Here is a 23412-nt window from a genome sequence, read left to right on the forward strand (position 1 = left end):
GGTTAGAACCAACCCAGGACCCCATGGAGGAGGTGGGAGTAATAATGGAGGAGGAGAGAAAGGAGGATGTGGTTGAGGGGGTATCAGGTGCACAAGATGGCGCCCTCGCGCACGTGGTTGTAGAGGCACAAAATGGCGGCTCGCACGTGGTTGCGGCAGCTGAGCCCGCGCCACCAATGAACTTGGACCTGTTTATGAAGCAGATGATAGCCTTCATGGTAAAGACAGACGATAATTTCAGGGGAATGAGGCAGAAATTGGGAGACCAAATTGAAGCAATAACGGGTGAAATGAGGGCCGATAGAGAGGGAATGGAAAACAGAATGGGTGACCAAAAAAAAGAAATGGGGGAGAACAGAGACCGCAGGTTAGGCGAGCAGGTCCCACGGGTGCACGAGGAGGTAACGCGACTCGAGGAGCGCAGGTTGAGTGAGTCGGAGAAAAGCACAGGTAACTGGACGGGTATAGATATCGCGACCCGGGGTTTGGGGCAGCCAGCGACCGCTGAAGTACAGGGAATTTTAATAAAGCCAGCGGTCGTCAAAGAGAAAGAAAAAGTAGTGGGAATTGAAATTGGAGAGACCAGGGGCTTGGAAAAGCACTCGCGGCAGGGAGGAATGGATAATGTACAAAGTCTGAATTCACATCCTGATGCCGTACTTGCTAATCCTTATAAAGATTTGCAGGTGCGCGTGGAGAAAAGGATCCCCCAGGTGAGTCGTGCTGTATGTTGTGCGGGGAGATTTTGTAGAAGGATGTTTGGCGCGAAGAGAATTGTCGCGCGCTTGGGATCGCGAAAGCACACCTGAGTTGGTTGTGGCGCGGGTGTGGGAGAGCCCATGGAAGCGCGTGAGTGGGTGGATGCGAGAGTGCACGCCCATGGTGAGTGGTACGGAGTACGTACTGAGGGAGAGTGCACAAGGCGGAGCGCAAGGTGTGTTAAGGAAGTGTGCGAACGGCGAGTGTGCGCGAGAGGTGTGGTGTGTAACAGGGAGTGCGGTAGTGGAATGGACGGAGTGTGTGGGATGCACTGGAGGCGCCGAGACGCCGGGTTTTGTGAGGGTGAAAAGGGTCGCGTATGCGTGTGAGCCTGCAAGTGAAGCATCGAAGTTAACCGGGTTAGCAGTTAGGGCGACGGATAGCCGAGGCGAGCACTCGGGGCGCGGTGCGCTTTGTTTGCAGCGAGGACCGGCCGGGACCGTAAGCGCGTCGCTCTTCGGAGCGTCGTGTGCGATTCGGGCCGTGTCCCGCACTGAATGATCGGTGCCGCGTCAGAGCGGCGATCGGCGCGATTCCGGGGGAGGGGGGCCAGGTCGGATCTTCGCCCCCTCGTGGGGACGGGTTTCCGACCGGGCGAGATTGAGCCATTGGGCCGGAGGCCGCAAGGTTCCGCGCCGAGATGGTGTGTGGAATCTCGGCCCGACCAAACCGCCTCCCTTGAACCGAATGCCGGACGGATTCAACCTGCAGGCGACCCAACCACCCGAATTCATTGCTCGGCTTTGCGAAGCCAAGTTTTAATGATGTAACGACGCACCGAGGCACAGATATAGCGGACTGTGATGATAATAGTGTTTTGGATTCGAAATTTGGGAATAGTGAATGGGATTGGTAGAAGGATTGGCAAATGATTGGTAGAATGATTGGCAGTGACTGGCAAATTTTGATTTGCAGGAAATTGGATGGACCAAATTGATAATGATAGTAGAAGATGCCCGATGTGGTGGGATGGCAACTCTGCCATCCCTCACAACGGGGCACATGAGCAATAGCTATGGGGTTTATGGCAGTGTAAGCTCGCCGAGGGAGGGTTAGGATAATGTATAGGGACCTAGAGATGACCATAGGTAACTGTAGATTTAAGTAGCAACATTGGACAGGTAGTCGGGGACATAGAGAGGTTAGAATGGATGATAATGACGTGGGATGTGCTTAGTTTAAAGGGAAGATGGGGAGCACCAAGTTAGAAGGGAAACCAGGTAGACCAGATGATGCCGTGTGTTTGAGAATCGAAAGTGTATCCGGAAGTGTATTGTGAAAAGTGTGAGGTGATTGTGAGTTGTATTGAGCGTGGAAGTGTATGGAGCAGTGCACCTGTTCAATTCACATTTCACATTCAATTTCATTTCAATTTCAATTTCAATTCATGAGGAACAATTGTGGTTGTGCATTGTGTTGAATGATTGAAGAAGCCTGGGAGGAAGGAGGGTGCAGGAGGCACCAGGTGTGATTGCACAGGTGTGCAAGTGAACAGGTGTATGGAGCAGTGTATGACTGAGTAATGGTGATTGCGTGTTGCGTTGAGCAAATGGTCCTGGAGGAAGGAGGGTGCAGGAAGCACCAGGTGTGATGGCACAGGTGTGCAAATACAGGTGAGCATGGTTGTATGGAATAAATGGTCTGGAATATATGGAGTATGGAATGGATGGTGTGGAGTGAGTATGGTGGAAACTGTGGAGTGGAGTGGATGGTGCGAAGGTGTGAATGTGGGAAAAGTGGACCCCTATCACGAATACCTGGGGAGGGTAGTTTAAGAGTTAGGTAGAGGGAGTAGGTAAATTGTGGTTGGATATTGGCATCTGTGGTGCGTGTGGAAGAATGGTGTTTGGATGGGTGCATTAGTGACGTGGAAATGGCTGGGCGTGTGGTCTGTTAGTGTGTGTAGTTAAATGGGCACTCCGCCACTGTTAGGATGTCGGCCAGGTGAGGCCGCAGGTGGGCTCTGGGAGCCGGTAGAGTTGTTGTGGATGGGGCCCGAGGATCCAGAGGACGGACCCGGGTAGCCCAGTACCAGAGGGCACCGAGTGGGGAGAGCGCCAGAGGGCCTTCCCCAGGTAGATAGGTTAGGGTAAGGAGCAGGTAAGCTCGGAGGCAACTGCAGTAGTAGAGGTGTGCAGGTGGGTAGACCTGCTGGGAGAGCCACACGACCCAGTCCTGAAATTGTGCAAAGGCACAGGGAGTTGAATCGGGGGAGTGAGACCCCAAATTGATGAAGCACCACAGTTTGGTCAATGGGAATTTGGTTCTTAAAACCGCATAGAGTAAGTTGGCCAATGGATTGGCAGGGAAAGACCCCGGGTAGTGTAGAGTGTGTTAATGTCATTTAGAAGGTAGATAGGATGGAAATCTCCTTGCACCATTTGCATCCACTCACCTGAGGTAACGACGGTGCTCCACACCATGCCATGGTTTGTTGTTGTTATTTTTCTGTGCAAATGTTTGGATTGTGAGACGCATCATGACGTGGGTGTGACATTGTGGTTTGTTGTTCCATCTCTTCCTCCTTAAGAGGGATTGATGATGAATTGGTGATGGCAAATTTTTGGGTGACGAATTGGTGTTACGGATCGTTGTTACGATCGTGTTACGGATCGTTACGGATCCAAAATGGCCATCAAAACGCCTGTTGTTGTTTTTTGTATTCGCAATGTCTCTTGGATAGTTTGGTTTGTTGCTTATAATCCCAATGTGACTATTTTTTGGTGATGCAATGAAAATTGATCTCTGACGATTAAGCATATTCATCAAAGTGATTTATAAATGAATCCCTCTTCTCCTGATTCCTTTGTCTCTTGCATACTCCCTCTGTCAGGGAATGGCTGATGCAGAGAAGGTTGCAGAACCAGTTGTTGAAGCAAGTACAAGATTTATGTGTGAGTCAAACAAGCTGTAGAAAGATGAATCTGCAGCGAGACACATACAGAGTTGGAGATAGATGATTAATAAATGAAGTACCTCGTATGAGATTTTTTTCATGGCATTACCATGGACCAGTATCCAAAACTGAGTCTGCAAAGGTTATGCGGTTTTGCAAATATTTATATCAGCATCACACTTGTACTTTGCCTTCTCGATGTTGCCTTCAGATGCAAGATAAAAAAGGTTGACCCAAAGCCTATTCAACAAAGCCCTTAAATCTAGAGGACACTGAATGTAATGGTGTTGAAAATTCAAATACCTTTGCTGATCATATCACCTAGTGTTGGCCTAATGGTTAGGGCAGTGGGCTTGGGATCATAAGGTCCTGCGTTTGAATCCTGTTGAATTAACACCAGGTGGGGTTGACTCAGCCTGTCATCCTTCCGAGGTCGGCAAAATGAGTACCAGATAACTGGTTATAGAGAGGCATTGCATCAGCGGCAGACGCACCCACAGAAAAATGATGCAACCAGCAGCCGGGTGGCTGCACACGAACCACCATCACCACTGATCGAGATATAAAGAAACCAAGATACACAACAACACAACATGCATTTTAAGGCCATGTTCCCTGCTAGAGCGGGGGTTAGCCTTGCGGTCCCCATGACAATCTTCTCCATTTTGCCCTATTTTCTGCATCTCTCCTTGTTAACCCCCTTGCCCGCATTTCTTCTTCCACCATCTTTAGCCAAGTCTTTCTCGGTCTTCCCCGTCCTCTACTTCCTTCTACATTAACTTCCATCACTCTTCTCAACCAGTCACTTTCATCCTTCCTCAATACATGACCAAACCATCTCAACCTGTTCCTCTTCACAGCATCAATCACAGGCAATATTCCCATCATCTTTCGCAATTCATCATTTGTCTTCCTCTCTCTCAACGATACTCCGCACATCCATCGAGCCATTCGCATTTCCACCCTTTCCAGCCTTCGTTGCTGCTCTACGTTCATTACCCATGTCTCGCTCCCATAAATCATAACACTTCTCACACATGCAGCATACACCTTTCCCTTCAGCTTCAGCGACACTCTCCTCCTCATCAGCACGCCACTCAGTTCCCGAAACTTCTTCCATGCACATCTCACTCGAGCAACCGTTGCCGAGTCTGATCCACCTTCTCCATTCAGCATGTCTCCGAGGTAGCAAAATGTTTTCACACCTTCCAGCTCCACGCCGTCTCCAAGATCCAACTCAACATTTCCTCCATCTGCAGCTCCCTCTGTGCACACCTTACATTTGAATGTAGCTGCCACACTGGTTAATGACCCTCTCAGACCACTACATTTTTGATGAACCCACTCAGCACACATTGTACATTGAATGGAGTTCACTCCGACACCCTTCCTGCACACAGCACACGGCCACTTCCCAGTTCTTTCCACCTCACCACATGCTTTACCACTTGCCATCACCTTTGTCTTTCCGATATTCACCTTCAGACCTTTTGTCTCCATACATTCCTTCCACTTGTTCATCTTTTCCTTCAGTCCATCCATACTTTCCGCAATCAACACCAGATCATCTGCATACAACAACTCCCACGGTAAACCCTCCTTTACGGTCTGAGCCAGCACCTCCATCACAGCTACAAATAGTAGTGGACTTAGTACCGACCCCTGATGCACTCCCACCTTCACCTCAAACTCACCACTGTTCCCGTCCTTCGTCCTTACAGCTGTGCGTGCTCTTTTGTACATTGCCATCACTACTCTGATCAACCATTCCTCCACTCCTAACTTCCTCAATGCCCATGTCAATACTTTGCGTGGAACCCTATCGAATGCTTTCTCCAGATCAACAAACCCAAAAAACAACTTCTTCCTCTTATCCATGTACTTCTCCTGCAACTGCCTCACAATGAAAAGCGCATCTGTCGTTCCTCTTCCTGGCATAAATCCAAACTGCATTTCGTCGATCTTCACTTTCTTCCTTATCCTCCTCTCCAACACCCTTTCCAATACCTTCATTCCATGCTCCAATAACTTTATCGCTCGGTACGAGCCACACTCCAGAGGGTCACCTTTCCCCTTGTATAGAGGGACGAGGGTACTCAGTTCCCACCCACTGGAATGCGGCCTTCTTTCACCACCAGATTACAGATCTCTGTCATTCTCTTCACACCCCAACTTCCTGCTGCCTTCAACATATCTCCCACAACTCCCGTCGGCCCTCCCGCTTTTCCACTCTTCATTGCTTTTATCGCTTCCTCAACTTCCTTCTCAGTTATCTTCTCTGCCGGTCCTAAAACTGGGTTACTCTCTATGTTGCCATCCCATTCATTCTCTGTATTCAACAGCATTTCCATATATCTTTTCCATCTTCCTTTAATTCCATCTGGGTCGACAACGATTTGTCCCACTTCATCCTTCAAGCAACTCACCCCCATCACATCACACCTCTCTTTCGCTATCTGCTTTGCAATCCTGAATACTGCTTTCTGACCCTCTTCCGAATCCAAGCGTTCTCCGAACATTTTCCTACATGCCTCCTGCGCCTTTGCTACCTCTTTCTTTGCAGCCTTCCTGGCTGCCTTATAACTTTCATGCTCTGCTGTTTCTGCTCCCGTACCCTTCGCCTTCTGCCACTCTTTGAACTTCTTCCTCTTCTCGTCAATCCTCTTTCCAACCTCAACATCCCACCACCATGTTTCCGAGTGCCTCGGTGGTCCTTTTGTCCATCCACATACCTCACCAACGGCTCCCAACAGACTAGCTTTCATTGACATCCAACCACTTTCAAGCTCAACCACATCATCCTCTACCCTACTCAGCCTCTCTTTTAATGCCTCCCTTACTGTCACCTCTTTCAACCTCCACACCTTCATTCTCGGTTGGTACTTCACCCGCCGAGCTCTCCTCGCACCTTTCACCCTTATGTCGCAGACAACCAAGTGGTGCTGTGAAACAGCCTCCTCCCCCGGGATCACCTTTGTGTCCCGGAGGTGCCCCCTATCTCGCCGACGCACCATCAGGTAGTCAACGGTTGTCGTCGACCCACCTGACGTGTAGGTAACAAGCTTATTGTCCTCTTTGTGGAACTGAGTATTACAAATCAACAAATCAGCTCCATCAGCAAACTCCAAAATCCTTTCACCTTCTCCATTTCTCACACCATATCCGTAACCCCCATGAACTCCCTCAAAACCATCCATACTCCTTCCCACATGTCCATTCAGGTCTCCTCCCACCACAACAACTTCCTCATCTTTCACGTTTTCCATCAGCTTCTCTATCGCACACCAGAACTTGGCCTTCTCTTCATCGCTTCGACCAACCTGCGGAGCATATCCCGAGATGACGTTCACCAAGAGCTTTCCAATCATCATTTTCACCATCATCAACCTATCACTCACTCTAGTCACACTCACCACACTGTCTACAAACTCCTCAGAAAACAGGACACCAACACCATTCACGCCCTCCGGGCACCCTTGCCACACAAACTTGTATTTCTGTCCCTGCCTACCCTTCACCATTCTCACACCACTTCCCTTCCATCTCGTCTCTTGCACACAACATATGTCCACTCTTCTTCTGACCAATACTTCCACCACTTCTCCTGATCTCCCTGTCATTGTCCCCACATTCCATGTCCCAAACCTCAGAAACCGATCTCCACTTCGGGCTGCACCCTGCCCATATGTACTTGTGATGGTCATGGTTCTCTTTTTGAGGCAATGTTTTTATGGCCGGATACCCTTCCTGACGCCAACCCTCTTAGTCGTCTCTTACGACACGCAGGGATACGGTGTACCTATTCTGACCAGGGTACACACTGGGAAACGTTTAAAACATGTAAATTCTGGGGGGGGGGGGGGGGCATCAGCATCACGGCTGCGGTTTAAACATATTCCAACAATTTCCAAACAGAACGATGAAAAAACAATCCGGGAAAAGTCTCCAAGCGAGAACGTGGATTTGAGAAAGAAGGTGCAGAGGCGGAAGAAAACGAGATACAGGGGGCGGGGCACAAGCCGAGACGAGGAGGAGAGCGAACAAGCACGTGTCCGGGAGGAGAGAAAGAATCAATATAGAATTATTTGTCTAGGGAGGTGAGGTGAGGGGGAGAAAACAAAATAAAAGAAACAAGCAATACAGCGAAGGAAATAACCCAAACCGACAAAACACCGACGGGGGGAGGGAAGCCCCAAGTCACCAGGCCACGCACGAGGTACGACTCAGAAAACGATTAACTACACACAAGTTTGCACGAACCACAAACCAACACCAACTAGAAACACACAATAACACGTACACAGCAAAATAACCAGTGGAAATTTGACAAAGACAAGAATGGGAAAACACTCAAACTTCGATGCCGTGGAGAGCTCGAAGCACGCCTCACTCGCCCGAGGAACCGGAAGTCCAAGAAAGAAACCAAGATAGAAGTAGAATAAACTAAAACGGCACTCTGTAGAGCGGCTTGTTATTTTCACCTCCCTAACTCATCCACCAGGTTTTGTCAGTCTGTCCACAACTTTTTGAAACATCGTGCTGCATATTGTTTTGGCCCAATCTCTCAATGGTGAAGAATCATTTTTTAAAATAAATAAATAAAAATCGCATATCCATATCCGGATCTTCACCAAAATCTAATCATTTTGGCCTTGTCAAACACCCAACCTGTCCACCAAGTTTCGTCCAAATCCGTCCACAACTTGACATATCCTGCTCACAGATAAACGGACAGATGTGAAAACATAAGCTCTGTCCACCTTCTGTGGCAGAGGCAAACGTGCAAAGAAGTTAGAAAACTATTTTTAAAAATGAAAAACAGGCCAGCACTTGATGAAAACTAGCAGAGAAGGCAGAATGCAAAGCCTGTGGTCATTATGTGAAGGGGCCTGATAGGGTTACTTGGACTAGTCCGGATATAAGATAGTAAATTCTACCGAGTAAGTTGTACGACACACTAATAAGTAAATATGCTCCATTAAACCACAACAGTATTCTTGATGTATATGCACCCATTGTACAGCATTAAATACTGTAGGCAGAGAAATCCAAGAAAAGAGAAGAGATATAGTTTTTTTCCTTGCATGTTTGGGTATTTAGGCCTTGATTGAATATTTTAATAGACGAATATTGAATGAAAGTGCATGTCAGAATGATATATGGGATTTTAGAGGAATTGAGCAATAGCACAAGAATAATGGCTGACTTTGAATAAAGAAATGAAAATATATAAAACTGAGAAAACTACAACGGCACTCGGTGGAGCTCATACCTCCAACAGGCTGAACAGTTTGTTTTGTATCCCACAGATAGGTCGGATCTGGATTCGGACCTGAACCAAAATCTAATCAGCTCGTTCTTGTCACCTAACCAACTCGTCCCCCAAGTTTAGTCATAACTCGTCTACAACTTTTTTTAAATATCATGTTATATATCGCTTTTCACCCGATCTCTCAATGGTGAAGAATAACCTAAAAATTTAATAATTCTCGTATCCCAATCCATATTCAGTTCTTCACCAAAATCGAATCTATTCAGTCTTGTCACACACCCAACCTCTCTGCCAAGTTTCGTCCAAATCCGTCCATAACGTTGTGAGATATCCTGTTGTATATAGTTTTTGGCCCTATCACTCAATGTTGAAGAATCGCTTAAAAATTGTACGAGCCGGATCTTCACCAAAATCTAATCATTTCGTCCTTGTCACATACGCTAACTCTCCGCCAAATTTCGTCTGAATCCGTGCTCAACTTTTTGAGATATCTTGTTCACAGACAAACAGACAAGTAGGGATGAAAGCATAACCTCCATCCACCTTTCGTGTTGGAGGTAATAATCTTTTCAAGGTTAATAAAGCGTACAGAAAATTAATTGGGTAATCGGGGAAGCTTGGTCATCTCCTGTTAAACCAAATACACGCGTTTTGAGATTTCTCACTATTTACTATAGTAATACGAGATATATTATAAGATGAAGATTGATATAAAGTGGGTGTGAGGGTGGCAGTAATATGAGGTAGGGGAGAAACTGATGTCGGTGATCCAGACAACTTCCTGCTTTAACCTCTGGCAAATGTTCTCGAGTGATTTTGGTATGCAAAAAGGCAGAGCTGGAAGCAGCAAATTGAGCCAAAGGTTGAAATCTAGATTGTGACGCCAATTAAAACTTTGGGGCACTATTTTCTAAAAGGCCGGGGAATGCGTCCTGCTATTTATTCTGTGTTTACGTCGATCTCTGAAAGTTGCCAATCGTGCTAGCTTCATGTAATTTCTAATTTGGGCATTTTCTTTTTCAGCTCAATCACCCAGGCCTCTTCTTGAAATAGTTACAAACCAGAGAGAGCGACTTCGTCAGAAAAACCAGGAGCTTGAGACGGTGAGGCCTGTATTCTTAGGCTATTGTCTGACAGGTCTGAAACTGTAGGTCTATGGTATATGACAAACTGACACAAACATTCCCAAAGACGAGTATTTTGTAACTGTGTTGGATATTGTTTTCCTGTTGCTTTTTGGAGACTGTGGTCAAGTCATGTCTGGGTGCAGGAATGCAGGAAACACAGACAAACGCTTCAAGGTATCCAGCAAGAGGTGGAGTCTCTGCGTGCTGACAACGTTGCTTTGTATGGCAAGATACAATTTTTGCAAGGCTACTCCAGCAAGGTCCGTACTCGTATAGTCTCTCCTATTTTCCCATTGCAGCAAGATAAATTTGCTCATCTGTCAGGACCCTTTGTTTTATTAACTTTTTTTTTCTTTAATTACTTTGTCTGTTTTGTCCCTACAAATGTAATCTATCTTGACTTTTCAGGAGAGAGGAAGCGATGAGAGGGAGCAGAGATACCGGGTGCAGTACGAAGCCAATCTGGACCCTTTCAGTTCCTTCAGCCGCCAGGTTGCATCTTACTGCTTTAGTTGCCATGAAAAAACATTTTTTAAGTTTAAAAATGCTTTGTGGTTTGAAAATGAAACTGACGTTTTCAGGCACAAATATCTGTCTTCTGCCTTATTTGTTTCCTTTTTTGCTTCTACATTTGTTGATGTTTTTCTTCTGTAGGAGAGACAGCGACGTTATACAAACCTCACTCCTTGGGACAAGGCAACACTTGGCCTGGTGAGACCAGCAGGGGAGACTGCGGAATGTGGGGTGGAGGAGGGTAGTCGGAGTGTCTGTAGCAAGTTAAGCTTGGGAGATCAAATGTATGTCATTAAATCCATAACGATGAAAAAATCCTTAAATGTAACGATCAAAACCCTTTGTTTTTGATCTTTGCGACCACATGTCTGCATTCGTATCCCTTTTGAGGCTTTGTGGATGTCAAACTCTATCGTCCTCATAATGAAGCCTCGTTGTGGCCTTCAGGTTTTGTCTGGTTTGCAAACATCATGTCTGCCATAATTGAATTGTTTCAATCTGAATTGATCCACTTTTGTGAAATGCGAATCCCCGATCTTTCCCTTTCAATCTCACCGTATCATGTAATCACCCTTTTCCTCAAACTATCCTCAATCATCACTAAAATGTGTTTTGCCTTTTTGGGGGGAAAATATCACTTTTGTGAAATGCGAATCCCCGATCTTTCCCTTTCAATCTCACCGTATCATGTAATCACCCTTTGCATCCTTTTCCTCAAACTATCCTCAATCATCACTAAAATGTGTTTTGCCTTTTTGGGGGGAAAATATCACTTTTGTGTGGCTTCAGGCTCAGAATAAATGTTTTGTCGCATTGTTTTGCAGGGCCGATTGGTCATAAACAGCAAAACTGCACGATCAGCGCTTTTTCTTTACACACTTTTACTGCATCTCCTCATCTTCCTGGTAAGGCCGTGACATATGACACCAAGGTGTAGAGCCTGGGATAGATGGAATAGTTAACGTTAGAATGGATTGACAAGGTAATCCTGATGGATGGTGGCTCATTGGTTAACTATCTTCCTTTCATCATCCTGTGTAAACCCTTCCCCTCCATCTCCATTCTCCACTAGGTACTTTATCGTGCTGCATGGAGCGAGAGCATTGAGCGGGATTGCTCTACCTTTTGTGCTCAACGGTAGTCTTTTATTTTTACCACCTTCAGCTTTTGCTTGAAAGCCCATGATGATGTTAAATGTGAGGTTCCCTTCCATCATTAAATAATATGGTGCTTTTCCTATTTCCTAAAAACTTCAAGTCTATGTGAATGAAGAAGAAAAGGATAACAGTTTCCAAAGCCTAATGTTCCTTAACAGAATCACAGCCTCTATTTTGGGAATTGAATTACTGTAAAATGGGGGGAATAGGGACAGCAAGGTGAATAGGGACACAAACTGAAAAAAAGTTCGGAAACTTTTTTCGCCGAAAATTGATAACCATACTGTTGTTGATATTTGGGTTGAAAGTGTTCTCTTGTTTTTTTAAAAAGCAACTTATAGTCCCTATTAACCCCATATATGGGTTAAATAGGAATAAATAGGATTTTTATGGCTGTCCCTATTCACCCCGTTTTACGGGTGAATAGGGACAGTCACTAATTCAAAAAAATAATAATCAAGAAATAGGGACAGTTTGGAGAAACTTTTTATCCCATATTTTTTTTTCATTGGCACCGTCGTTTATATTATGGGTGCATATTATGTGCATCCATCTGAGCTATCAATTTAGCAATAAGTTGGAAACTCAGGATTGTTTCTTGATTATTATTTTTTGGTATTAGTGACTGTCCCTATTCACCCGTAAAACGGGGTGGATAGGGACAGCCATAAAAATCCTATTTATTCCTATTTAACCCATATATGGGTTTAATAGGGACTATAAGTTGCTTTTTAAAAAAACAAGAGAACACTTTCAACCCAAATATCAACAAATCAGTATGGTTATCAATTTTCAGCGAAAAAAGTTTCCGAACTTTTTTTCAGTTTGTGTCCCTATTCACCTTGCTGTCCCTATTCACTCCATTTCACGGTACCTGCCTGCCGATATGGTTTACAGCAGACGTTTTTAAACCTCAATATTAAAACAGAATGTCAATGGTAACATCCACCACCGAAGGTGAACAGAGGTTATGTTTTCACCCCTGTTTGTCTGTGAGCAGGATATCTCAAAAAGTTACGGACGGATTTGGACGAAACTTGGTGGATAGGTTGGGTGTGTGACGAGGACGAATTTATTTTAAAATTTAAAGTGTGCTGTCATTCAGGCAGTGCTGCCGCCGGCTCGCAGGCAGAAGTTAACTACCCTGAGGCCAATAATTCCATTGTTTTTCATTGTCCAACAAATCCAGAATCCACCGCAGGGAAAACTCACCCAACTGGGCAGCGCTAGCTAGCCCCTACGAGTGTTAAATACATTCCTGTGACGATCAAAACGGTACCTTGGATCAAAATTCTTAGGAATCGGTATGGACTAGTTACTAATAGCTCTTTGTGAACAAGGCGTATGGCTTTGTGATGACATTTTGAAAATTCCGTGAATTATAACTCGCATCACCCATTTAGGATTATGGTTTTGTTTCATCACAGTTTGTCATTTACGTGTGATAGCTCATGCAACTTGTAAAGTTTAATATTTGGTCTGATATTGTTTCAGGTTTGCTGATCATCTGCACAAGTTCCATAAGAATGAAAAACCAGGGGATCTTTGGTAGCCATGACATTTAGTCTTGAATTTTCAGATGTTAAGAAATAAAAATAGAGAATTTTTAATTTTTTTGCCCATTTGAAGTTTATGAGCAGCTTTGTGGTTCTGGAGAAAGCTACACTCTTAATTCTAAATCAGGAAGGCTGGGCAATCCTTTCCCTGAACGAGAACTAACAACACGGACATCATGAAACCAATCACTTGGGACTGCAATCTTCCCAGCCAGCCATTCCACCCAATATTTACCTTTGGGATTTCTTTTCACCATAGCACTACATGTACACCACAGGTTGTAAAGAATAAAAATGTATTTTCACATTCATACCCAAAAATAATCCTTTTTTTTTCTATCTCAACTGCTCTTTTTTCTCTTCTCATCTAATTTCATTCCCTTAATGGTACAACTCGCATTTGTCTTTTATCCATTTTGAATAAATCTATGTTTGGGGTCTCGAGGTGTATTCTTCTCATCCGCAGGTGAATCGTTGTGCCAGCCGCACGCTCTTTGAATAGTTCGGCCAGTAGAGCCTTTTTTTCATCAGCTGCTGATATTTGTCACTTCCCCAAGATGTTCCAGCTTCTTGTTCATATTTATGTACATCTGCTTTTAGAGCACTTTTCAAACCGGACGTTTTACTGGTGGCATATGAGCAATATTGTTGACAAAATCCGAATTTGTGATTGGGTACAGTCCCACCACTGTCGCATGTTAAGTAAGATAAGAGCACTTTTCCTTTTCTAATCCTTGCCATACCAGTCTGAGGGCATTTTAAAAACATACATTGTAACAATTTCACATTGGAAGTCCAGTCTACACTCTTACAGCAATGATAGGGTAACATACATTCCATTGCAATCATATGGTGATCAGAAAAGCCAGATGGAGTTATTCATGTCCTCTTAACCAGATTCACCATTCATTGGTTCACGTACAATCTGTCCAGTCTGCCCATAGTTTTCTGCTTTTTTGAACAGTACACCCATGTATATTGACGGGTGTTTGGATTCCGCAATTGCCATACATCTAAGTTTATATTTTTATGCCTCTGCCCCCAAAGGTGGGCAGAGGCATTATGTTTTTGGGTTGCCCGTCTGTCCATACATACGTGTGTCCATCCATACGGGCCAAACCTTGTTTTTCTCAGCAACCGCATGTCCGATTGATACGAAACTTTCAGGGTAGGTGCGACACCCATGTAGAATATTTTTATGATAATTGTGACGTCATAGGTCACGTGGTATGACAACCATCTTGGATTAAATGCAAATAATAAAAATATATATTTCTCGGAAACCGCTGAATGGAAACATTTTAAACGTGGCACATTGTCAAGTACTCCCAATGGGGTAGAAAAGCATGATAATGATGGCATCATCAGTGACGTGGTATACCAGCCATAAATGTTTTAATCGAATTCCTTATCCTAAAAATCTGAAATTGCAAATATCTCTATAGTAAATATCTGAGGGGTCGAGATGAGGATGCAAGATTATTGCCACACCAGCCTTCACCTCTTCAACTGCACTGGAGAAAAAGTGGCAACCTTTAACTGCATCACTCATCTTCACAAGAATGGTTGGTGTGTGTCTCTTGTAACATGAAAATATCAATCTTTTCCTTCTCAAACACTTGTAACACCTTGAGGCGACACACACAGCTCTGGCCTCCATTTATGTTGAGGGTTGTTATCTTCATTTATCTTTATTAATTTCACTACTTTTTGAGTTATTTTCTTGCCTTGGCTATTGGCTTAGCCTGGTGTTGGCTTAGCGGTTAGGGCGACCGGCTTGGGATCCTAGGATCCTGGGTTCGAATCCCGGTCGATCGCCGAATTAACACCAGGGGGGTTGACTCAGCCTGTCATCCTTCCGAGGTCGGCAAATTGAGTACCAGCTTGCTGGGATGAATGATCCTGGTGTGTACCCCGGTTTAGCATAGGTACACCGTATCCCTGCGCATCGTAAGAGGCGACCAAGGGTTGGCGTCAGGAAGGGCATCCGGCCATAAAAACATTGCCTCAAACAGGGAACCATGATTGTCATGGGGCCCGCAAGGCCAACCCCCGCTCTAGCGGGGAAAATGGCCTTAAAACGATTATTCATTCATTCAGTTGCACACTTTATCAACCACTGAAATTGCGGTTCTGAGATCCTAACTTGCTGAGGTTCACGAATCATGTTTCTCATCGTTTTTAGAAAAGCATGTAGATGTGGGAAATGATCCTGAATTCCAACATGCTTCTTCCTGAAGGTTTCATCCAAGCATTTTAAATTGTAATCTTCTGCAACTACATCCTCATCCTCTTGGGCACAAAAAACACTAACTGACAGGGTAGAAGAGGTTTCATCAAAATCAACCGCATTATCTCTGTCATTTTCTTCCTGGTGCACACTTGTTTCTGAGGCACAAATCTCCCCAGGATCAGAAACACCGATATTTGTTTTCACTCCTGTTTTGCTGCTCGTCGTCACATGCAGCTTCCTTCTTTCCATCCCTTTTATTTTGTTCCACAAGTGTAGGTTTACAGGTTTCCTTTGAGGGGCTGTCTGACTTGTGTTTTGTCACCACACCCAGACATCTCTGCGCACACCTGCCGTGACCATTACATTCTTGCCATTGAAGACAGAGTTATCAATATCACCATTTGTATCCTCCTGAAAGGCACGAGTATTCTCAATGTCGATATCACACTCAGAACCCTCAAACAGTTCAGCAAGTGATACAAACAAATAACTGAGTTAAAATTGGTTCAGGTTCAGTTTCCATTCTCAGAGGGATTCTCTATGCAAGTGTGGTGGCACATTTGACACAACCAGTACCTCACTTTGTACTGTGCTTGCATCCTTGACGACGGGACATGAACGTTTATGTACTTTTTTTACGAGACATTGTTACAAACCCCTCCATGTTGTCATCTGTACAGTCCTGTACAGTGGAGGGAGAGGGATCATCCACTTCCAGCACACCAGTAGGCAGGGAGGAGTGGTCCACTGTTTTCCGCTCACCAAAAGGTAGTGGTGGAGGCCGAAGACTTTTTTTTTTTTAATAGGAATTTTAATTTATTACATCAAATCTATATCCACCGAATTGTTTTCAATGTACAAGTCGATACCTTTATTCCCCGAAAGTATGGTCCTTGACTTGTACTCAGAATCAACTTATCCATGGTTTCAGACATTTAATTGCATAATTGTTTTTTTGTTGTTTTTTTGAAAAGTGTGATATTTTCTGAAATAAATTGTATAATTGTTAATTTAAAACACTACAGCAAGTTTCCATTTGACATCATGGATGCGTTCGGATAAAGTGCTACATTAAGCAAAATGACATTCCCCTGGACGTGCTATAATGGGGCGATGGGTTCCCAGGACACATTTTTGGTCACCTGAACATAAGTAACTTAACTTAACTGCATATTAAAGACCAATGTTAAAGAGATCAATAAATAACATAAATTAAATGCACAAATAGCCAATTCAATACGTATACAGTTAGAGGTACTCGACAAAATGTAGGGCTGAGATTGCTTGGGGTGGGAAAGGAGTGGAGGGGTTACAGGGAGGAAGATTAGACCTTCATGTCTCGGATGGACTGTTCGAATAATTTGTGGGCGAGAAAGGCAGAGGGGAGGAAAGCCCGCAGCACTACTGAGCGGGCTTTCGGGTGAGTCCTGTGGTGAATCTGGAACCGAGAAATTGAAGGGGCTGTGCAGCGAAACTAGAGCGGAGAAGTCGTCACCAAGGTCACTGTGCTTGCACTTGCCTGGAAAGCGGGCCGATCCGGAACATGCCTTCATTGAATGACTCGGGTGCATTGTGACGTGGTTTTCCAATTTCCTAAAGCCTCAATCACACTGGATCGTACGTTTTCTGGATCGTGCGATTGGTGGCAATTTGGCTGAGGTATGACCAATCGGCAATGTTTGCTACGATCTCCAATTGCGCTCGCATACTGCGATTGCTCTTAAGACTGGTGGTAGGTCATCGTACGATTGGTGGTGCGATCACCAACGATTGGAGAAGATCGATCGCAAGATCAATCGTAGGTAATCGTGCGACTAGTGGTGGCGATCAGCGACCGATCGTACGATCAATCGTGGCGACCTGCGATCAATCGCAGCCAGTCGCGAGATGGGTCGCTCGATCAGATCTAAAGGCTCGCGATCGTGCGTCAGCATCAGTAGTCACCTACCTGTCAAGGAGTACACTTCGTCGAACTTTTCAACTGAAACTATAATTTGCTATGCCTCCCAAGAAGGGAAAGGGCCATGGGAAGAGTACCCAGCCAGAGCCAGATCCAGAATGTGATGTCGGGGAGATTTTGGCTAAGATTCACCCGGTACCGGCCACACAGGATGACCCCGCCTGGGACACGCCAACCGAACAACAGGATGCAGGTGATGACTTGGCAGAGGATGAAACGGCAGCCAAGAGGAACAAGATGCCAGAGCTGGAGCCAGCAGTAGAGCAGGCTCTCTGCGAATGGTTCGCCGACCACCCCCTGTTTTACAACATGAGCGACGTCAGTTTCAAGCACCGGCAGAAGAAAGACCACCTCCTGGACCAGAAGGGCAAGGAGCTGAACATGAGGGGTAAATAAGTATATTGAGTATTATGACCCAAATATATGAATGTTGCAGTTATGAAATTATCACGCAGTATTCAATGTCTTTCCATCCATTTATGATTTATTTGTCTTATACTTACAGGCGACCAGCTGGCCATCTGGTGGAAGTCGCAGAGGACCATGACCACGTATGGGAGACTGCACAAGAAGAAGAGTGGTCAGGCGGCGACGCGGATGACCGAGCATCAGAAGTGGAACCTGACGAACTTTAGCTTCCTCAAGTCACACATCGCCGTCCGCACCGTGACCAAGCAGTTGGGCAAGGTAGGCATTTGCAGACTTTCAATCCATACATTTCCATTCGATTTCCATGCATTTGTTTCCTGTATGACATGATATGACTTGTGTGAAATTATTATTAATGCCTGCTCTCTACCCACAAGTCCCGTGTCCGGAGCCTGAGGAAGACGATGGGCCACTCTCGGATGCCTACTCCACTTCCGCTGAGGACGACCAGCCTGGTCCCAGCTCGCAGGCCACTTCGTGACCCTCGCAAGTCCCCAAACGGAAGCGCCAGCAGACAACCGCCGTCGATGACGCCCTCTTCAAGCTGGTGGAGCAGGCGTCAGGGACACAACTATTCTGCCAACAGGTCGACGAGCTGTTGCACTCCAGCCAGAACCCCCGCACCATGTTCAGCCAGTGGATCGCGGCGGAGACGGAGTGCCTGCCTGACGACATATTCCGGCGGTTCCAGACGGATGTGTTCGTGGCCGTCATGAGGTACCGCGACAAAGCAGCACAGCAGCCCCAGGTTCTGACCGTACTACCAACCGTCATGCTGCAGCGTACTAGCACTCCGACGAGCTACCCTCTGCTGCCTCGGTTCCGCAGCCCGTCACTGTGGCCTGGCAGCTGCCCACCCAGGTGACCACTCAGGTGGCCACCCAGGACTGGCCCCAGGCACCGGCTTACCAGCAGCACGACCAGGACTGGCCCAGGCCCTAGTAATTTCGGGGATAATTGTTTGTTTGAGACAATGAAAGGTATCATTGCATGTTTTGTTTTGTTAATAAAATGATGATACATTGAAATTAAAAGTTGTTTGTACTTACTTTTTAGCTTACCTGACCGAAGGTTGGCGTGATGTTTCATCCGTCATCCATCACTGTGTCCTGGCAGCTTAGTTCTGCACATTACTTTATTGTGTTAAAGATTTTACTTTGACAAAGAACTTTGTTTGTGTACACATGTATTGATTTAATTTCTATTTAAAATCATATTTTTTTCCCATTGTAATATAAACCAGTCATTTATTACTCAGCCTAGACACACAATAAAGACAACAAATTATTACTTTTCTCCTGACATACCATGAAATAGCATGTTTATTGTGCAAGTTCATTGCAAAATAGATATGCAAAAATAGATCATACACGTAGCATATAATATATGATACCCTTTAATAAATAAAAAAACAAAAATAAAAAACATATATATATATATATATATATTGTTGTGGAACCCAACGTCGGCCTCGGATCCCTTCTCGAGGGGGGATTAGTCCCCTCGTTTGTGACTGACCGACGTGGTCCCTGAAGCTGCCCAAGCTCCCTCCAGAGGCAGGTGAGCAGCTTCGTTCGCGACAGCGGATAAGATGTTAATTCGCCGAGCGGATGGCAGCCGCGGCACGAACCGTTAACAAAGACTAACCCGATCCTGAACGTTGGCCAAATCGTGCCACAGGTATTCAATGGGGAAAAGACAAAGACGACGCATGTGAAGAAGAAGACAAAAAAAAGGTTTGAAATAAGACTATAATTTATTACTAATATTTACACAATTAAAAGAAACCAAGGAAGAAGGAAGGATAATAAAATAATGTAGAAAGGGGGACGGACCAGAAGGACACAGTGCAATTTCTAGCTTATACAGACTTACTTATTACCCAGGACAGAACACACAAAACAAACTCACGTACACAAAAGGATGGAAGGACAGGAATCGTTTGGAGGGATGAGCAGGTGGAATCACAGGGCACAGCGAGCAGGTCCACTCCAGGCGAGAAGCGAGGAGCCGGCAGCTCCTTCTATTCGGCTTTACACCGCACACCGGCAGGGTCACTCGCTGCCCCGTCAGGGCTTCACGCGGCTGGTTGAAGCGGCTCTCTGCAGAAATCAGCTGGGTCACGCATCTGCCGTATCTCTGACGCAACCTTCCAAAGGCTTCCGCGCGCGCTTATATCTCCTTCGGGCGATCAAGCCGCCGGCCTCCAGGACACGCCCATCGGTGAGGTCGCCTCGGCCCTGATTGGTCGCGAGGGCTCACCGATCCCGCCTTTAGAGGAGGCGCTGGCAAGGCCACGCCTTGTTCCCGGCGCTTGGCCGACTCCTCCCACCTTTGGCTCCGAGACGACCTCGTGGCTAATGGAGTCTTGCAGCGAAAACAACAACCCACAGCTGCAGCAGAATTCAGCGAACCGCTCAATGCAGTGGCAATTGAGGAAAGGGGAATGTGCAGGGAATCTACTCTATTTGAATTCGGTGCAATGGAGTGTCAATTAATGGAAGACACAGCCTTAACCGACATAGAAAAAGGAAATAAACTACCAACAAGGAGGAAATCTATGATTGGCTAACGTGTTTGTATATGACCTAACTACGGGACGCACTTTGACCTTTATACACAACTGGAGGAAGGAGGGTGATATTTTACCATTTATTACACAATAAAAAAACACAATTCTCATATCCACAACACTGCACCCTCCTCCTCTTAGGCACGTCCCGGGCCTATTACCTTTACTTTTAGTGTGGCACGTAGGTGTAGTTCCCTCTACATTTAACCTGACCCTGAGTGTGACAGTTTTAAAACACAAATAAATATGTCCCGCTGCTCCATTGCACCCTGCCTAACAGATTTACGCCCACAGCTAACCGAAATTGCGGAATGGTCTTCAAACTATACATTTACGATGGGGGAGCATTATTTACAGTTGACACTACTTTTATTTACAATACGCAACCCAGGACCTGTGATTGTTCTTTTGGGGGGGAGACAGTCTGCCCTGCATCGACGCACCATAAGCACCCAAAACGCACCAAAGCACCCTGAAGCACCAATTGGTGCACAGTCATTGCAGTTCAATAAAAATAAACAAACCCCTGGTGCTGGTCTTCCTCTTCGGCTCCCTCTGCTGGCTATGGTTCTTCCAGTTGTTGTCATCTTCTTTGCTGGCGGCCTATTTGGACATAATAAAAGTGCACAAAACGGGTCCATTGCTTTTATTTATGGCCCACAGGGCCGACTAGGGGTGGTTCACCTGTGGGGCATAGATGCCCTGTGACCAAGGTCCGCCAGCAAGATCTTGGGCCTTCATGGCCGGTTCCAGCAGAGGGGCCATGCCCCAACCCATGGGGTCCATAAGTGGTGCTCAGCCACAGACATGTGGTCCATACGTGGTGCATCGATGCAGACAGCTGTGGTTGCGAGAGTTTCGGGCGCACAATGGCGGACTCCCGCACGCTCCCCTCGGCGCTCGGTGGCGCACAGTCCTCGTGTGGGAGACAAGGGGGGGGGGGGGGGGGGGGGGGAAAGACAGGTGAGCGAGGGGTAAGGTCACAAGGGTACACATCAATAAAGGCAATGCAAGACGAGGTGCGTACGGAGAGCGAAGTGAGAAAGCTCGTCCCTACCGTACGTCCCCCCCCCCCCCCCCCCCCCCGTCACCTACTCTACCCTTGCCCTTACCCCATATTTACAACAATCTACACATTACACCACCTTACAAATCCGTCGCTATCGTCACGTCTTCCCCATATTTCCCCTACACCAAATTCCTCTTTACTCCAACTAATCCAAAATTTGCCATCACCCGATTCATCATCAATCCTCATAAGGAGGAAGAGATGGAACACAAAGCACAATGTCACACCCACGTCATGATGCGTCTCACATTCCAAACATTTGCACAATAAAAATAATCAATCCTGGCATGGTGTGGAGTAGCATCACCTCAGGTGAGTGGATGTAGATGGTGCGAGGAGATTCTTAATCCTAACTACCTCTAACTGACTTTAATACACTTTACACTACCCGGGGTCTTTCCCTGCCAAACCATTGGCCATCTTACTCGATGCGGTTTTAAGAACCAAATTCCCATTGACCAAACTGTGGTGCTTCATCAATTTGGGGTCTCACTCCCCCGATTCAACTCCCTGTGCCCTTGCACAATTTCCGGGCTGGGTCGTGCAGCTCTCCCAGCAGGTCTACCCACCTGCACACCTCCACCACTGTAGTTGCCTCCGAGCTTACCTGCTCCTCACCTAACCTATCTAACTGGGGAAGGCCCCTCCTGGCTCTGTCACCCCTCGGTGCCCTCTGGCACTGGGCTACCCGGGTCCGTCCTCCGGATCCTCGGGCCCCATCCACAACTCTAACGGCTCCCAGAGCCCACCTGTGGCCTCACCTGGCCGACATCCTCACAGTGGTGGAGTGCCCAATCAACTACACATACTAACAGGCCACACGCCCAGCCATTTCCACAACACTAATGCACCCATCCAACCATCATTCTTCCAACCATCATCATCCAACCATCACCACGCACCACAGATGCCAATATCCAACCACAATTTACCTGTACCCTCTACCTAACTCTTACACTACCCTCCCCAGGTATTCATGATGGGGTCCATCCTCCTTTCCCCCATCCACACCTTCGCACCATCCACTCCACTCCACAGTTTCCACCATACTCACTCCACGACCATCCATTCCATACTCCATATATTCCATACCATTTGTTCCATACAACCATTCTCCATTCACCTGTAGTTGCACACCTGTGCAATCTTACCTGGTGCCACCTGCACCCTCCTTCCTCCCTGGACCATTTGGTCAACACATCACCATCACTCACTCATACACTGCTCCATACACCTGTTCAGTTGCCCACCTGTGCAATCTCACTCGTTCCTCACTCACTGCTCCATACACTTCCACGCTCAATACACTTTCGATCCTCAAACACTCGGCATCATCTCATCTAACTACTCCCTTCTGGAACTTGCGCTTCCCAGTCGCCCCTTTAAACTATTGCGCTCCCTCGTCATTATTATCCAAACTAATCTACCTGCGTCCCCACTACAGGTGTCATTGTCACTAACTAATCTTAACGTTACCTATGGTCATCTCTAGGTCCCTACACACTATATCCTAACCCTCCCGGGCTAGTTTTCACTGCCATAAACCCCATAAACTAGTGCTCCTTTGCGCCCGTGTGAGGAATGGCAGAGTTGCCATCCCATCACATCGGGTATCTCTCACTATAAATTTTGCTCACCAAATTCCAGCCAATCAAAAATTTGCCAATCACTCTACCAATCATCTGCCAATCATCCATCTGCCAATCATCAAATTTTGCTTTTCAATTTCGGGTCCAAAACACTATCGTCATCACCCGTCTACTCACTTAAGCCTCTCGGTGCGCCAATTCATCTCCAAAGCTCGGCTTCGCAAAGCCGAGCAATGAACGCGGGTTGCTTGGTGCCGGCGGCTGGATCCGTTCGGCCTTC

At 46.2% G+C, this 23412-nt stretch overlaps 2 protein-coding genes across 2 annotated transcripts in view; both read left to right on the top strand.

Annotated features, from left to right (window-relative positions):
• The window catches only part of LOC137423201 (protein CASP), a 53204-nt gene extending 39482 nt beyond the window's left edge, over positions 1-13722 (top strand). Inside the window, exons 16-23 of the mRNA XM_068110089.2 lie at positions 3593-3653; positions 9951-10030; positions 10198-10314; positions 10463-10546; positions 10709-10765; positions 11392-11472; positions 11640-11704; positions 13219-13722. Coding sequence (XP_067966190.2) covers positions 3593-3653; positions 9951-10030; positions 10198-10314; positions 10463-10546; positions 10709-10765; positions 11392-11472; positions 11640-11704; positions 13219-13276 — 603 coding nt within the window. The 3' untranslated portion in view covers positions 13277-13722. The remainder of the gene's footprint in view (positions 1-3592; positions 3654-9950; positions 10031-10197; positions 10315-10462; positions 10547-10708; positions 10766-11391; positions 11473-11639; positions 11705-13218) is intronic.
• Positions 13723-16876: 3154 nt separating this feature from the next.
• LOC137423203 (uncharacterized) lies at positions 16877-18936 on the top strand. The gene is made up of 3 exons (XM_068110096.2): positions 16877-17861; positions 17979-18160; positions 18280-18936. Exons 1-3 carry the CDS (start codon positions 17513-17515, stop codon positions 18616-18618), a joined length of 870 nt encoding a protein of 289 aa, XP_067966197.2. The 5' UTR covers positions 16877-17512; the 3' UTR covers positions 18619-18936.
• The last annotated feature ends 4476 nt before the right edge of the window (positions 18937-23412 follow it).

The sequence above is a fragment of the Myxine glutinosa genome, chromosome 3 (genome assembly GCF_964187855.1).
Source record: "Myxine glutinosa chromosome 3, kmMyxGlut1.1, whole genome shotgun sequence".
NCBI classification, from domain to species: domain Eukaryota; kingdom Metazoa; phylum Chordata; class Myxini; order Myxiniformes; family Myxinidae; genus Myxine; species Myxine glutinosa.